At 37.7% G+C, this 18,417-nt stretch overlaps 1 protein-coding gene across 2 annotated transcripts in view; it reads right to left on the bottom strand.

Moving 5' to 3' along the window:
- Positions 1-703: 703 nt before the first annotated feature.
- Positions 704-18,417, bottom strand: part of Dpm1 (dolichyl-phosphate mannosyltransferase subunit 1, catalytic) — a 23,656-nt gene continuing 5,942 nt past the window's right edge. Inside the window, exons 3-10 of one of the 2 annotated variants that reach the window (XR_002025162.2) lie at positions 15,944-15,977; positions 11,986-12,062; positions 11,880-11,905; positions 9,785-9,880; positions 6,835-6,903; positions 3,979-4,093; positions 2,729-2,931; positions 704-838 (exon numbers count right to left, since the gene is read on the bottom strand). Coding sequence is in view for 1 of the 2 variants with exons in the window: in XM_010618212.3 (XP_010616514.1) it covers positions 2,827-2,931; positions 3,979-4,093; positions 6,835-6,903; positions 9,785-9,880; positions 11,880-11,905; positions 11,986-12,062; positions 15,944-15,977 (522 nt within the window). In the remaining variant the exon portion in view is untranslated. Of the gene's footprint in view, positions 839-2,646; positions 2,932-3,978; positions 4,094-6,834; positions 6,904-9,784; positions 9,881-11,879; positions 11,906-11,985; positions 12,063-15,943; positions 15,978-18,417 lie in introns of those variants that run through there. The other variant, XM_010618212.3, reaches the window with a different exon arrangement.

The following is an 18,417-nucleotide window of genomic DNA, read 5'->3' as shown; positions in this document are numbered from 1 at the left end:
GGCGGAGGCGGCGGCGGCAACGGGCGGGGGAGGGGGGCCGATCCCGCGTCTCCCCTCAGCAGACAATACAAGCGCCTCGGAGCGAGTTCCCGAACCTGCCCTAGCCAAAATGGCGGCCGAGAAAGAGCGGAAGTGACGTAAGTATCTCATTAGCATAAGAACTCATTGTCCAACTAAGTAGGGGGGGCAATGGGAGACTGCACCCCTTCCCTCCATACCCCACAGGGACAACTCTCTTGCTTCTATCTATGCTTGCACCCAACTTTTCCAAAGGGAGGGTTCACCCAATACCCTTCTCCACGCCTAAGGGAAATTATATAATCCCCACTGAGAGGGAGTTCTCGCGAGAACCTGGAGGATTTGCCATTGACCCACTAGGAGGCGCCGCGGATAATGGCCGCAGTGCGCTCCCAGGGCCCGTGTGCTTGGCGGGCGCCTTCCTCTGGCCGCAGCGCCAGCGGCGGAGGCAGAAGCAGCGGGCCGCAGCACGCCCAGCACTCAGTCAGGTGGCCGTGCTGGGGATCCCTGCGCGGGCCCAGCAGAGCCTGGACTACATCTGGAAGGAGGGGTGTGCTGGGCAGCCTTGGGCAGCTCCACGTGCTTGGAGGCGCGCGCTCTCACGGGCTGGGCAGCAACTGGAAGGGGCAGGGACACCTGCCTTAAATTAGGTGTGAGGGCCTCGTGCTTCACAAGCCCACTTGAGAGATGAGGCAACTCCTAGACCCTGAGGCCTTCCTGGTGAGGTGGGGTATTCAGTGGACAAGGGCTGCATTTTACAGGTCTGCTGTGCTGGGCCTTGACATTCTTCCAACTCAAGTCATGGACTCTTCTCTTTGGCCTGAAGAAAACAAGTGGAATCCCTAGTGTTTTGAGGTGAAGCCAGAGGATGAATTGATGTTGCTAATGGCAAGATCCTTAAGAACATTTTGCAACCCTAGGGCAAGTTCTAGTGCTCCTACAATCTGTATAGCATGACAGCATGTGGATAGTGGGATTGAGAGTTAGGCCAGTCTCAACACTTAGAGTGATCTGAGTGTATCATTGGTGAAACGTATTTAAAAGTAATAAAATGTCAATGAGGATTAACCAAGGCTAGTTTTTCAATACGTGGCCTGTAAATACACTTTCACTGTTCCTTTCAGTTTACAAGTTAAAATAGTTTCAAATAATACTTAATGTCTCAAAAGAATCTACCAAACTGGTATGAATTATGGTTAACTACACTCAGTGTCTAAGACTTTGGTTAGCAAGTGTAACAAACTTTCATCCAACACACTGTTGCATTAATTTCTGTAATTCCACTAACATCTTTAAAAACTAAGTCTCAATAGAAAGCAGGAGCTGGATAAAGTTGTTTTAAAAAAAGCAAAAGGGGAAGAAGCTTAGGGCAATCATTTGATTCAGGAAGATGAAGAATCTACACACTGCAAGCAGAAAGCAAAATAAGGTAATTTTTAGTTTTCCTTGGGTCTACTTATATTTCATAGTGATAATATAAAGGAAGAACATCTGGATTTCATCATTGGCCTCGTTTATGAAGCAAAAATGGATGCTGTATTCAAATATAAATGTTTAAAAAGATTTTACAGCGTTTATGTCACCAGATTTACTACAAAAATGAATCTAAATAGTGTACTCCTTTTTAAAGGACTTCGAAATGAGCAGTGAAACTCAATTCCAACACTGAGAAAAAGTGTTGTAATGACAGTGGGAAGAACTGAAAAGATTAAAAAGAAAAGTTATCTGGTCTACATGAGGTACGAGAAAGCAAATGCTTCACAGTAGGGCTCTCTGAAGTAGTTAATTTCTGCTCCACATACTTCACACTGGAAACTTAGTCTGAGTTTAATGAATAAATTCTCAGCACTCCAAAAATATTGAGCACTTTATAATTGTTACTATATAATTTAACACAAAGCACTGATGAACTTTCTAGTTGTTATTAATGATTGGAGAAGTCACTTCCCCAAGGAAAGCTGGTCTCCGGTGGGCCAACTGGATTGTTCTGAACAAAATAGAATCACAGTGGCTCTCACTACAATATATTAGGGCTTTAAATATTGGAGTGGGGAAAAGTTTAACTGTTCAAATGACACAGGTTTTAGTTTATTATTTATTTCTGCTAAGAGCAAAGAGAATGAATCATTAATTTGTTTCATCAGCAAATTAAGCCCCAAAATACATAGACCTTATTGTTCACCAAATATGATTAGGTAACTCATTCTATTCTTTTCACTTGGAAAAGAAAGTCGACTAAGCTTATTTGTTCAATGTTCTTACTCAAATTAAAAAAAATGACTCAAAAGCTATGTTACAGTTAGAAAATAATTATCTTTTTTGAAATACCTATGTTAGAGAAAGCAAATAAACTAAATATTTGGTCTGGCTTTGTGGACTGTAGGTATCACACAGAAACCACCATATTTATATTTCAGAAGCATAATTATCATTCATCCCCCAACATTTATCAGGCATAAAGAACTATGAATCTAGTTTTTATAAAGAATATTTCAGATTCTGTCCCATGTAAGAAATTCTGCAATCATACTCTAAAAACACCAGCAACATTTAATACAAAAACCCATATGCATTTATTTATAGGTCTTAATACAGCAAAATGTAAATGAAAATTGAGAGCACTGCTTATTAGGCTAGTATCTTTAAAATTTAATTTGAAGTAAAAAATGGAGTTTCTTCAGATAACATATTTGTATAAAATTTACCTTACCTTATGGTTTATGCTCTAAGAGTACATGTTATAAAAATCAGAAACAGGGCTCCTTTTATATTTCAATTGAAATGAACATAAGTAGCAATGAACAACTTTTATGTAGTAGTAAAAAGAGTCAATAATCCTTTCAAGAAAGACACGATTTCATTTCCTCCCAACTTGGATTCACCATAAACACGATCCACAAATGATATTGGAACCTGGTTTAAAAAAAAAGTATATGTTAAAGTCAGTCTTCAAAAAAAATCAGAAGGGAATCTCAGTAGGTGTATAGTCATTACTATAACAGAAGCCCTTCAGGTCAGTTCAGAATTAGGGGATTCTTAAAGCACTCATGCAGGCCAGGCGCACACCTGAAATCTCAGCACTCGGGAGGCTGAGGCAGGAGGAGCACTGTTTGAGACCAGCCTGGGCTACATAGTGAGTTCCAGGTCAGTCTCAACTACATAGTGAGACCCTATCTCAAAAACAACAACAACAACAACAAAAAAGCACTCATTTATCCAAATCAAATATGCATATTATTGTCTAAAAACAGGTCACAGGAGCCAAATCTAAAAATGAAAAACACCCAACACTGACTATTTTGGTTTATTCAAGTTTCAGGCTCCATTTCAAGAGAAAAAAAAACTCTAAAAAAAGCAGCCTTTCACTTAGTCTTCTCGGTTTCTGAAGTTTAGCTATAATTTCCACAAGAGCAGCATTCTAGGGTAGCTGTTTTCTAGGGCAACGTTTTAGTGTTAAGAATCTTCCCCAAGAGCTTATTAGCTATAACAGCTGGTCCCGCAGGCCCTTACTCTGCCATTCCTTCCCATTTTCATTTACTCAATGAATGAGCAAATAAGATTCATCATTCAGTTTAAAGTATGGTGGGAGTTGGTTACAAAAGGAAAAGTGGCTAGAAGACTCAAACCATAATACTGAGTGGTCAGACTAGGCTGGAGAGGCACCTGTAACTTTTCATTACTTAAAGGGAAAATCCGGGGTTTGAGATGAAGCTCATTAGTACAGTGCCTAACATGGACAAGGTTCGGGGTTCAAATGAAAAGAAAAAAAGCAAAGATGCCTTTAAGTCACAGTAGGTCAAATGTATTAATTTGAAATGAATTTGAATTTTCACCCCTTAATGCCACGGACATTTTAAATTGAAAGCCCACACTGTTAATAGTTATGAAAGTTATATTTTTCACCACAAAAAGTCTACACCTTACTGTTCCTTTATGGGTACATTAGCATCAGTTACATACCTCACCAATAGTGTAATTCAATTGCCTTGCCCGAACAATCATCTCCATCTGGAAGACATAGCCTTTAGAAACACATTTTTCTATTAACTTCTGTAGAACTTCTTTTTTGTATAATCTGTAAGAAACCACAGTATAGATGAATATCTGGGTCAGTATACTGTCTATCCCTATCTTGAATATTCAGAGTTCACTGATATTTATGAAGCCTAATATACTCACTAGCTATTGGTATAGAGAAAAATTCTCATAGTTGCTTTCTCTTGGAGACAGGCCATAAAATTTGCTAACTACTTTAGTAATAATTTTGAAAATGAATTTTCAGTATGTTTTAGAGAACTACCTTCCTTTCACACTATTAAATAATTATTAAAATATGCTAAAACAAATCTCTTGATGCAGAACTACTCATTTCTTTTGGTCTTAAAATTTGCATTTCAAGTTGAAAGGGGAGGAACCTGTTCCAAATACTGGAACAGGAATTGTCAGAATGAAATAACTACGTACACCAGATGACAAGAACCCAGTAATTAGCCAGCATTTCCTGGAAAATGTCTATTTCCTAACACTTAATAAATTCTCTAGGATAAACTAAGGCCCTCTAGGCTGAGTTGTTTAAAACGGGAACTATGCACCATGGGATGGAAGTGATTCTGGTGGGAATCAGCTAACAACTGAGGTCACTGAGCACATGCCAAGGCGTAGCCTCACTTCGAGGACTGCAGATGACCCAGAGCTCAGCAGATTTACAAAGTAAAGACAGGGGCTGGAAGTTCTGTGGGTGAACCCAGTCACCTTCTTCAGTGACTTCAAATAGTGAGGAGCTCCCTGTTTTCAAAGAGGGTTCATTATTATTTAAATCAGTGAGTAGCAAGGTGGGGATTTCTACCTTTAAAAAAGCTAGGAGAGACAGAAGTTTTTAGAAGTTAAGATTGAACTGACAATGCCTAAGGGCGTCTGTCTGTTCCGCAGAACCAGGTTTGCAGACTTCTTTGGCTTTTAGTTGTGTAGGCAACAGATAACACAGGCCAAAGAAGAGCCTATGAGTGCTTAGCATATGTATTATTTTATCCACTGAAATCCCACAAGAAGAATTCAAAGAAGTGTGGAATAAATATGGTGAGGAAAAGAACATGTTGATAACAATATTTATTTATTTAGTAATAAACTGGGAAGAGAAGGAGGACTGTGATAGTCATGGGACATGTTTTACCATTAAGTGTGGGATTGGGCAATTATTTCTTTTCCTTTAAGAGTCATTTTTTGGGGCCGGGGATTTAGCTCAGTGGTTCAGTGGCCTGCCTTGCAAGCTCAAGGACCCGAGGTCAATCCCCGGTACCAAAAAAAAAAAGAATCATCTTCCAAGATATTTTTCTTCACTGCCTTCTTCCTCTTCCCCATTCTCCCCACAGTATCTTTAAAATTATGGCTAATTAAATAAAATTACGTTTATGTAGGTATATGATCCCATGAATAGGATCAGGAGCAAAGTGGCCTTTAATATTAAATTGCTTTATATGCAACTGTAGACTTTTCTGAGATTTTTTTCTTATTTAGTAAAATGTACTACCTCTCAAATCTATTGATCTAATGACAATGAATTTTGTCCAATGACAAGCTGAATTTATGTATTTAATAAACCACTACTTTTATGAGAAAACAAAGGGGTTTAATAACCTTTTAAAATTTGGGCAGTTAACAGGCCCCCTTTTGGGTTTGGCTTCTCTGTCATTTGTACAGAACAGACCCTATCACTGCGGTCCTACCTGAGAGCCAGAGCTCCCAAGCCATCCTTCACCTTCATCCCTACGTGGCGCCTGCTCTCAGTGAAGCCCCTCGCTCATTACTCTCCCTGCTAGGTTTCTCTGCACACCCCCTACCCTTACAACCCATGCAGCCACCCTGGGTCTTCACTCAAAACCATCACAACTGTGACCTGTGAAACTGACACGGGCCTTTCTCTTTCTGTACAAAGACTGTGAATACCACTATTCATTCTCTGCATTGCTGCTATATGGCAATCAGAGATCTTAGTCAGATCATACAATTCTTTTGCCTTAAAACTGTAACTGAAAGAATCTATTTATTGTGTCCCTTTCTCTTATGTATACTCAGATCTGCTTTCTAGCTTACTTTTTAGTTCTAGAGGCTTCATTTTTCTTTTTATCTGATATTCAACAGCCGGGGCTTTGTGTGTGCTTTAAGGACATGAGAATCAACATTATTTAATGAACAACAACAAATATCAAGTAATGAAATTATTAAGTAATATATGGGGTTTGTGGCCTTAAATAGGCATTTTCTAACTTCAGAAACTGGAAAAAAAAAGGGCAATCTTTAGTTATTTGACCAAGCCATACAAAGCAGTTCACATCTACTGGAGCAAATCTAAAACAACACATGCACAAACCCTCTGGAACAAACACAAAAAAACCCAGGGACCAAAGCTTTGGTCCAATTAAACCAGGAAAAGGAAGGGTCCAGGGGAGTATAACTCAGTGGATAGAGCCCTTGCCTACATGTTTGACCCAAAAGAAAATAGTAACCGAAAAAGCTTCACATAAGAAAGACTTTAAACTTTTCTGCAAATAATATTGCATTTATACAAACTGCAGAAACTGAGACCTGTGCTTTTCTTTAGTGCACACATCAGTAATAGCAATGAGTAGCTGTGCCTCATACTAGGTGAATAAGAACATTTACCTGAGCCCTGTATTCAACTTAAGCTTCTAAGGAATTTCAATGTTTTTATATCATTCTAGAACAAAAGCAGGGTAGAATGAAAAACAGTTCTTTAAAATAGCCATTGTAACACAAGAAATTTAGGCAAATTATAAATAGTAGAAAGTATTACTTTACCTGAAGCTTCCTGTTAAATCAGATGCTCCTGGTCTGAGCAAAATCTGAGTTATAAAATTGGCACCACGGCTGCCAAATAAAACAATCAGATTTTTCTTATTAAATATAATTTATAAACAAGAGAAATATACCCAAGAAAAGAAACCTAACCAGAATGCTAAAAATGCTACAGGAACTCATAAGCGCAATTTTATTTTCACAGATATACCAATTTCACAAATGTAAACACAACTACAAAAATGTTAATCCTCTACAACAAAGAAATTTTTAGTGAAATGAGATTGGATACTTTCAGGAAAAAATTAGGGATTTTTGTTCTCCGAAGGTGAAATTTATTTATTTTTGGTATGGAGAATGAACTCAGGACCCTGAGCTTGCAAAGCAGGCCGGGGAACCATGGAGATAAATCCCCGGCCCTGAAAGTGAAATTTAGCGGAGAACTATTAAGCAACCATCCTCCCAAATTTCAAAAACAAAAATGTTACAAAACTGGTGATTACCAAGTCAAAATCTAGAATTATGGACACTTCTCAGACAGAAAAGAGGATTTGCTAAGGAATTTGTCAAACAAACAAAAGGTAAGCTTTGTTAAAGATTTTCCTTTTCAAATTCCAGTTAAGAACAAAGAGATAATAGGTCAGCCCGCATAAAAATGGTACAGTACTTTTCAAAAAGGTAAGCAAGTAGGTAGGAGAGGGTCTTCTTTTTGGAGATCTCTGGAAACAGACTCATTTCATAGTCTTAAGTCTGCTTGCCCACTCCAACCAAATATTTTATACACCAGGGGCTTAAACAGTGGAAATATCTTAGTTTTGGAGGCTGATAACTTCGAAAGCAGAGTGCTGGCTTACCGTAGCCTCAGCCAGGGGAGAAAAAGAGAGTAAAGTAAGTCTTTGGCCTCTACTTAAGAGGGCACTAATCCCATTAAGAAGCCTGACGCCCACATGACATCTTCTAAACTTAACCTCTCAAAGGTCCCATCTATAAATCCCAAAAGACTTTAACGTATGAATGAGTGGGGGGGGACACAAACAGTCCGTAACAGTAACTTTGGAGTAATTGCTTTAAGCACAATAGAGTGTAGATTATTAGTGTATCCCACACACTGGGAGAGCCAGCAGGAGTGCTCAGGTGCAGGTCTCTGGTCTCTGGTCTCTACTTAGGAGAGCATTAATCCCATATGACATCTTCTACACTACCTCTCAAGGACTCATCTCCAAATTCCGAAACACTGGGGGTTCAAGATTTAACAGGTGAATCTGGGGGAAACGTAAACACTCAGTCCGTAACAATAACTTTGGGGTGACTGCTTCAAACACAACTAATATAGACTATTAATGTCTCTCGTGGGGGTGTGGGTAGTGTGGGCCTGGGGGGTACTGGCGCCTCAGCAGGAGTGCTCAGGTACAGGTCTTTCTTCTCTACTTAAGAGGGCATTAACCCATTGTGGGTCCTGCTCACAAAACATTTCCCAAACCACCTTCCCAAGGCCCTACCTCCAAATTCCAAAACACCTGGAGGTTCTTCTTTAACATATGAATAAGGGAAACAACAACACTGAGTCCCTGACAGTGACTTTGGGGTGATAGCTTCAAACACAATATAGACTATTAGTGTCTAATAGCTATTATTAACATTGCAAAAGATGCCAAGTGCCTAAACAAAATGATGTTTGTATTGTACTTCAGCCATTTTAATCTGCCCGTTGAGAAAAAAAGTTTTCCCCGAGGGACTGATGTGAAGTTTCTCTTTAAAGACAAGGTCCCCTTAGCGAATATTATCTTTATACAAATCAACGATTAGGGTAATCAAACTGACATGACTACCAACAACTTTTTCCCTTAAATGTTTCTTACTAGCTATAAAAATATATTCCAGGGCACTTTACTCCCTAAAAAGTGGATTTAAGAAAAGGAATATGTGTATGTGTACCTACATATCTATGCAAGGAAGTATTTATCTTTTTCCAGACAATATCTGTGTTGCCCAGGCTGGCCTTGTATCTCTAGGTTCAAGCAACTTTCCTGCTTGGTCTCCTGAGTAGTCTGGGACTATACAGGTGTGGCTGTAATGTCTCTAGGAAACCCTGATCTTAGATAATGGGCAAATGACCAAATTCAGAGTTCCTTCAGGGATCACTGGTTTTCAACTCTGACTGCACAAGAGAATCATTTGAAAGCCTGTGAAAATACTGATGCTTACACCCCACTTTTGCAGACTTGTTCATATAGTGGTAGTTTTTCATGATTTTCTCCACACACAATTCTAGTATTTAACAGGAAGGAAAAGCACTGCCTTATCCCACTCTTTTTTATTTCATGGGTGTTTGGGCTCTTAAATGTTTTAAATGACCGCCCCAAGCCTCTACAGTTGAGTCAGAAACGAGGTGAACTTATTGAAATCTTGAGTAAGAATAAAGTGGGTGATAAAAGAAATACATTAAAGATAGGAATACAGAGATTCCTGAGAAATATAGGTGAGGTAGATTAACATGGTAAAGAAATTTTCAAAGTAATTAAATGACAAACAGGATTTTAACCCAAGTCTGACTCTAAAGCTTCATTACATTATGCTGCTTAATTAAAGATGAAATCATTAAGTATCTTATTTACTTAAAGTTGCTAAAAATGTAGGTGTAAGGAGAAAATCCTACTTATTTAATCCAATAATATAGACAGTTCACTTAAATCAACTGAAGGTCAGGTGGAGAAACTATTGCTGAGCCAAACTTTTTCTACCAGTTTCAAAGGTCTGTGATGACTTCTTAATGAAAAACATCCAAAAAACAAAAACAAAAACAAAAAAGAACTTTAAAAGCAAAGGAAAAACCGTAATTAAGGATCTGGGAATATTTCTAACAGTTATAATCTGCATCCAAGGCTGCATGAAAATTTAATCCAAAGACTGTATTTCTAGTGGTTCCACCAATAGTAGCAGCATGTGTACATACCTGATTATTTTTCTTTTCAAATCCCAGCCATATACACCTCCATTTCCTTTGTAGCGAGTTCCAGAGACAATATCAAAATTACCCTCCTTTTGCTTTCTGTAGAAAAAGTAACAGTCAATTGTAAAAAGCTCTAGCTTCAACAGGAATTTTCCTAAGTTACACAAACAGAACTTTAAAAAAACACAAGAAAAATACCGAGGAAATAGATGGACTAGTACTGAAAGACCTTTCAAAATAAGGCTTTCAAACCTTACCTATTTCATTTGTAACCATCTTGAGAAAAAAAATCCTATATGACATTATTATTTTGATGTCCACATGTGATGATATCATCCTATAAGTATTACTAAAATTATCAATTTTCCCAATCTCTTTTCTATTCCGCTCCCCCTCACCTCCAGTAAACATAATGCTAAACCAGTGTTGGTATCCCTCTAAATCTTTCTCTAAGCTTATAGAAAACAATGAAAGACACACAACTCCCTACAGTTTTTGGTTCCATTTACAACGCTGGAATCCAAAAAGGTACACCTTATAACTTGCTTCTTGTCAGTTAACATACATCTTAGAATCATGGACAGCCCTGGAGGTCAACAAGAGATTTTCCCTATTCCTTTTATTAGCTGCAAAACTAGTATAGACTATTCAACTAAGACCTCTGTGGCTGTTTTCATAATGGGCTCTCCTCTCTGCAATAATAAAACCACAATGAATAATACCATAATAAACATTCTAACAGATATTGCCAGAAATTATTTTCCAAAGGCTACAGCAACTCACACTTTGTGTTCAGCAGTATTTGAATGTATCCATTTTTTACCATCTTAATATTAATAGTAATAGTACTGGATATTTCTCTAAAAGTTAATTTTGACAAACCAATGGCTAATAGTTATTTTAATTTGCATTTCCTTGACTGCAATCCTTAACAACTTCTGTCATGTTCATTAGTCTTTGAATTACTCTTACATAGGCCAGCTTGCGTCGTTTCCCTCCCCACCCTTATCAGGCCAAAGATGTGGCTGAATATTAGATATATAAGCCAAGTGGGTCCAAGGTGACTCTACAGAGATCAAAGCATGAACAGTGGCTATTAAGGAGCATGGAGAAAGTATCTCAAGCAAAGAATACAGAGCTCTGTGTTAACTAAGAAATGAAAAGAGTATGCCTGTGGCCTGGAAGCAAAAGGAAAGGGGCACAGCATCAGGTCAGAAGACGGGGGGGGGGGGGGGTTGGGGGGGGGTGGGGGGGGGGGGGGGGGTGTTTCACAGAGGGGTTTGAAAGCTACGGAGTGGATTCATTTCCCAGGTATTAATGGGAACTCCCTAAGTATTCTAAATAGAAGAGTGACACAATCTGTTTTCAATTCTTATTCATGGGAGTTTCTCGGTCTCTTGAGTTTTCTAAGAATACAGTATCATTTGTAAATAAACACAATTTTGTATCCTTTACCAATATTTAACTAAATTCTTGTCTTACTCATTACTTAAATTACTCATGTTTAATGATAGTTGGCACACCTATCTTCATGAATTCCTTGGCAATGATTTAATATTTCATTAGTATTTGGTACAATGTTTGTATTAGGACTATATCATCTTAATCATGCTTCAAAGGTTTCCTTCTACTTTTACTTTCAAGATTTTTATTAGAGAAGAGCAGCAATTAAAGTTCCTTTTAGCATCTATAGACAATTATGCCGCTTGCTTTGTTAACATGATAAATGAATCACATGGCAGGATTCCTGATGTGAACCATTCTGGCATTTCTCAAATAAACACTATTTACTCACGGTGTTTCATGCTAATGATTCAAGGCTTTCACTAACAGGGAAGTCACACTCATCTTCTGTGGGCCGAAAAAATTTATGTAACAAAGAAATTAGGTTTATTTGTCCCTCAGGTCTCCTAAAATACATCATCTAACCACATACCTATATTTACAAGCCCCAAATCTACATTTGTTATATTTTTGAAAAAAACCTTAAAATAGCGTGTACATTTTTAATTAATGAAGAATGAAAAATGAAAGTAAGTCCAAAATCAATAATTCATTTTAATCATCATTTTTTTCAAATAACAGAAATAGTACCTACCTAATGAATTCAGGAATAAACTTTGGCTGAAATGTAGAAGGAAGAAACAGTCAGTAAAGTAGGATAAGACTATCATAAAAAACTAATAAACAACTATGTCACTTACATGGTGTGAGAGATCAGCATCCATAATAATTATATAGTTTCCTGTGGCATGCTTCATTCCATGAATATATGCAGTTCCTGAAAAATGAAAGCACCTATATCCATTAAGGAATATCACCAGAAATGTTAAGCTATACAACTGAGGGTGTGTGTGGGGGGCATTGCTTAGCACTCAAAAAGCCAACATCAGTCCTCTAAAAAATGGGTAACTCTCAATGGTCCACATGGTTACAATTCACATGTATCACAAATACAATCAAGCAGGTAGCTGGTCACCCCCTTTCCAATCTGATGACAATGTAATAGGAAAAAAAAAAAATCAGACCTAAACAATAGTCCGCTCAAGCAATGAAGTTTTGAGTCTTAGATTACATAAAAATCACATTCTCATGGTTTTAAAAACCATCTTCCTGTTGGTGCTTCCTCAGTTATCTATCAAGACACCGAAGAGGCCAGACCTCTTCTTAGACCTCACATTTACCTATCAACTTCCTATTTGCTATCTCTCTCTGGATATTTCAGAAATCCCTAATACAACATTTCAAAATAAGCACCCCAATTCCTACCTCTGTAATGGACCACATCTCAGAAAACCCCACACAATGACAATTCAAGTGATGAACTTTGATTTCCTGCCTTTACCAATGATTTCTAAACTATATGTAATTAAGGCCTACTGATTCTATATTCAAACCATCTCTTAATTCCCTTCTCTTGTCTCCACCCTCATGTCCACCCGTTACTCCAAGTTTCCCTGCTTTTGCTCTTCCTGGCACTCCAAGTTCATTTCCACAAAAGCTGCCCACTGAATGTCTTCTACATTCAGTCTCCTTACATACATTAGACCTCTATACCATGATACATGGTGGCAAAGGGATACCTAGAAACAACTCAGCCTCCTTCATGCCTCAAGTCTACTCAGAGACTAGGTATGTTAGGGTAATTGGCTTGGAGCAGGAATTGGGAATTCCTGCATTCTCTGACTCCAAAACATCATAATTAGGAGGAATAACTTCTAATGTTCGAGATAGCACAGTATGACAAAAATGGTTGGCAATAATTAACTGCTATTTCTAAATAGAGGATTGTTAATGTTTCCCAACATAAAGAAATGATGTCTTAGCTGAGTGATGTGCCAATTACCCTGATCTGGGTCATCATATATTGTATACACATTTGAAATGCCATACTGTAACCCCACAAATATGTATAATTACTATGTCAATTAAAAATTAAAATACATAGTCTTCATGGCAATTTTTACATATTTCAATCCCAAAGAATCTTCTGGATTCAGATATTGAGAACATGTGATGATGACATAGAAGATTCAAAATTTTAGGAATTATGTTTTCTCTATGCTCCTCAAATTTTTCAATAGAAGTATATCAATGCTCAACATGAACAACTCTGATTAAATTCAGAGTTTCACCTCAGAATTACTGAACTCTTCTGAGATATTCTATAATTCCCCATGTTTAAAGTTGAGTCTTTCTATAAATAAAAGTGCAACTTTACTTTCTAAACTTATACTTTAAGACTGTTGAAAGATTAACACCTAGAAGAGTATGCTGGTCCAGAGTATCTCCCTCAAATCCATTCTCTGACCCTTCCTTGCTCTAACTTATACTGTAAGGAATTATTTTTCCCAGGTTCTTTTATCAATGGGCTTCCAGACAGCTTTTGGAGGCACACGGGAAGACTGCAGGTGGAAAAAAGGGAAAGTCTAAGTGTCCTTCCTGTCTTACTCTATGTCCCAGGATTGACTGTGCATCCTCCATGGCTCCAGCTCCTGCCAGACTCCACCACCCTATAATTCTAGCTCCCTCTAGGGAGACAAGATTGCTGGGCTATAAAAACATCACCACCTCCCAACACTGCTCCATCCCTGGGAGTGGTAATGACCTCTAGCCATTACTAATCTCTTAATTACACCGTTCCATATGGCTTCTTAACAACTTCTTTGCCCGTGTAACAAGAACCCTTGTGTTAATTTCCCTATATTGAAAGACTTGGTATAGATATTCCTAAAAAACCCAACAGAATTCCACTCAACCCAACCATACCCTCCTTTCTGGTAATCTTCCCAAGAGAGTTAAAGACACTGTAGTGATACATGCATATCCATGTTTACAGCAGCACAACTCACAACAGCTAACCCTTGGAAATGGTCTACGTAGTCATCAACAGATGAACGGACAAAGAAAATGTATATAGTCACAGTAGAGTGAAAATCAATCAAAAAAGGTTAATTTGAATCATTTGTAGGAAAATGGATACACTTAAATAAATAAATAAACAAGTTAAATATTGATTTCTAGTATATGAGAAACTTGAAATTGTGGTAGAACACACCTGTAATCCTAGGCCTCGAGAGAAAAAGGCAGAAGGATCACTGTGAGTTCCAGGCCAGCCTGGGCTACTTAGTGGGTTCAGGACCAGCCTGAACTACAAAGAGAGACTCTGCCTCAAAAAAAAAAAAAAAAAAAAAAAAAAAAAGAAAAAAAAAAAAAAAAAAAAAGCAAAAGATAGATGATAGAAAACAAGGAGGTAGATCTTCTGCAGATGAAAAGGGGTCTAGAGATGGAGGGAGAGACAAGGAGGAGAGGGAAAGAGAAACTAAAAAGTATTACAGTTTGCTACGTATACATACCACCCCCCATGATGAATAGATTATGTATGCATCACAAACATGTACCAGTAAGAAAAAAGAAAAATAAATAAGATTTGCAGTGTTTTGTTTTGATGGGCCATGACACAAACACCCAAGTTAAACCACTTAATCATCTTTAAGATCATTAAAAAACATCAAAAGCAGCAAGTAAATATATGAAAAAATGTTATACATCACTGGTCATTCATGAGATGCAGATGAAAACACTGAGATTCCACCTCACCCCACAAAGAATGGCTGCTATTAAGAAATTAACCAGTGCCAGGTGTGGTGGTGCACACCTGTAATCCCAGCACTCAGGAGGCTGAGGCAGGAGTATCACTATGAGTTCGAGACCAGCTTGGGCTACATAGTGAGTTCCAGGTCAGTCTCAACTACATAGTGAAACCCTGTCTGAAAAAAAAAAAGAAAAGAAAAAAAAGAAATCAACCAATAACAAGTGTTGGCAGAGCAGTGGGGAGAAAGGAACCCTTCTCCATTGTTGGTGGGAGTGCAGAACAGCCCAATCACTATGGAAATCAATATGGAGATACCTCAAACAACTAGGATTAAGAAGTTCCATTTGACCCAGCTATCTCTCTGCTGGGTATCTTTCCAAAAGAATTAAAAGAATCATACCAGAGTGATATATGCACACCCATGTTTATAGCAGCATTTGTAATAGCTAAAACTTGGAAACAGCCCATTTGCCCATTAGTTGGAGACTGGATAAAGATGTAGTTTTTCTATAAAATTGAGTATTACTCAGCCATAAAAAATGAGGTCGAGTCATTCATAAGAAAATGGATGCATATTGAGGCCATACTCGTAAGTGAAATAAATAAGTCACACGTGTGTAAATACCGAATAGTTTCTCTTGTGTGAAATACTGTAATTGTAAATAAGATCCTAATGGTATAATTGACAAGGTGAAATTGGAAGAAAAGGGCTAAAGATGTGTAGAGGAAGTGGGAAGGGTAGGAGAAAGGAAATAAGGGAAAACAAAAAAATGAGAAAACAAAAACATGGAAATAAAGTTTTTGAAAATAGGGAAGGGACGGGGGATGAAGGGAAGGCAAGGTATGGGGAAAAATGAGAACCATGTAAAAGTACAAGTTCCCAATGATGAATGTAACTGTACTGCATACCTAAAATGTACTAATAAACTCAATGAGGAAAAAAAATCATTAAAAAATATCATAAATGGTTAAGTATATTTTGGCCTGGTTCCACACTGGGGAACTGCACACTGGATAATTTTATCAAAGCAAATAGCGGTTATGAGAAGTGAAGAGAGTCTTCTTACCTAGGCCCAACTTTTTCTCCCGTGGTCTTAGAAGCTATAGGAATAAGAAATAACATCTCAACACAAAATTTGAAAATCTATTTTAAAAGTGATTTTACTCTTTTAAGTGCATACTCATTTTAATAAAAAGTTAACATTTATAGCCCTTAAAGAAGAATATGCTTAATATTTTTTGCAAAGGTTAAAAAAAAAAACTGGTAACAAACCAAACAGCTTAACATAGCTTTTAAGGAAAAGCAACATTATTTCTAAGCTTACAGGTTAATTTTTTAATTTTCTGGTGTCATCTACTTTATTTTAAATAATTTTATCTCTATATCTACTATTTGAGCTATCATTTCCAATAATAACCTTTTAATTACTTTCTATAAAAACTATGGGCTTAATTCATTATTAACTTTTCACAAAATTTGTAAGACTTGCTTACTTTCCCAATTCCCTTTGTGATTTTAAATACTGATAGCACTCTTGCTCTACCAACCTATCTTGACTTTTCACTTGGACAATCTCAGGTCTTCACTGGTCCAATAATTGTTATATTCCTAGCAAAAAGATTAAGTTGTTTCTCTTTTTCTTATAGTTTGCCACATATTTAGTCTTTGCTTCATATATGGACCTTGACTTTTTTCTTCAGCCTCTTTCCTAGTGAGCATATCACATCCTCTTCTTGTATTTCCTGTGTATAAGCAGATCTCCCATTGCAAATGTTAAAAAAGCATTTTCATCTCAAGCTGAATTAATTTCCCCCCTTTTTCTTTACTGCATGCATGCTGCTGTAGGCCTTGCAGAAGAACAGAGATGGATAAAATTCATCGCTATCTAGTAAGTGCTCATAGGCGAGAAAAAAACTTATTCAGTCACCTATAATTAGAAGTCAATGAGCAAAACCAGACAAGATCTATGAGATCATAGCCAGACTTTGATTTTGTGATTGTTACTGACAAAATACTAACTCCAACTTTTTATCTGCCCTAAAAAAGCAAACCTTTCAAAGCTAATCAGAGATTTTCTGTAACACTGTTTCACCTCAAAAATATTTATTCTTAAAATGATCACTGTATTATTCACTTTTCAAAAATTTCAAAGATTTCAGCCACTATTATATTGCATATGGTAAAAGCATTATGGAGTGGTTAAAAGAAATGTGAGAATCTGCTAACAAAACATCTCTAAGATATTATTAAGAAGTAGTAATGGTGTAATCCCAGCATTTTGGAGGCTGAGGCAGGAGGATTGCTACGAGTTCGAGACCAGCCTGGGATACATAATGAGTTGCAGGTCAGTCTCAACTACCTGTCCTGAGACCCTGTCTCAAAAAAAATAGTAGTAATGGGAGCCAGGGATTTAGCTCAGTGGATCCACTGCCTGCCTCACAAGTGCAAGGTCCTGAGTTCAATTCCCCGTACCAAAAAAAAAAGTGTAATGATACAGGAAGACTGAAGTTCTGTTTAAAAAGAAAAACATGGGGGCAGAAAGATCACAAGTTGGAAGCTAGCCTGGGCTACAAAATGAGTTCAAGGCCAGCCTAGACCATTAGCTACATTAGTTAGTTCTACACTGTTTGCACACACACACATCTATGTATACATGTATGTGTACATACATGTATATACAAAAAAAAAAACAAAAACAAAAAAAAACAAACCATTGACCCAAGTCTGCCCTGGGAAGGGGCTGAAATGCAGAATAAGAAGTGCCCATCAAAAGCAATTTCAGTTTTCTTAGAAATATTTACATTTTGTACGAATTTATATAAGCCAGGTGTGGTGGTCCACACCTGTAATCCCAGCACTCAGGAGGCTGACACGGGAGGATCACTGGGAGGACAAAGCTAGCTTGGACTACATACTGATACTCTGCCTCAAAAAAAAAAAAATAAGACTTTCTATTTCTTATGTAGTAAGTTCAAATCGTTTCTAATTCATGTGCTTTACTTTCAGATCCTTAATTCTACTTTTCCACACTCCACATCCTGCACTAATCCTACAGCCTCTACGTAAGGTAGGACAGACTGTCAGCTAGGACTGCACTCTGGAGCCACACTGCTTTGGTCTGAATCTTGATCATGCTGCTCATCTGCAACATGATCCTGAGCCTCCCATGGCTGGCATGAAGAACAAGTACGTGTACAATGCTTCCAAGAATGCCAGGCACATAGTCTCTGAAGTACATTTACTTAAAACATACTCTATATTATACTATAATTTGACAAAAAAAATTATTTTGGCTAGATATGGTGGCATGTGCCTATAATCTCAGAACTCTGGCAGGCTGAGGCAGGAGGATCGCAAACTTGAGACCAGCCAGGGCAACTTGTCGATTTAGTGAAACTTTGTCTGAAAAATTAAAGAAATTAATTTTTAAAAAGGGAGAGCTGGAGATGTAGCTCAGTGACAAGGCTCTGGCTTCAATCCCCAGTACAAAAGGATGGAGCAGGGAGGCAGCAGGGAGAACAGGATTTATTTTGCCAAAAA

The sequence above is a fragment of the Fukomys damarensis genome, unplaced genomic scaffold (genome assembly GCF_012274545.1).
Source record: "Fukomys damarensis isolate Sample0158 unplaced genomic scaffold, DMR_v1.0_HiC HiC_scaffold_22, whole genome shotgun sequence".
NCBI classification, from domain to species: Eukaryota; Metazoa; Chordata; class Mammalia; order Rodentia; family Bathyergidae; genus Fukomys; species Fukomys damarensis.
This window is presented reverse-complemented; position numbering and strand designations above follow the sequence as displayed.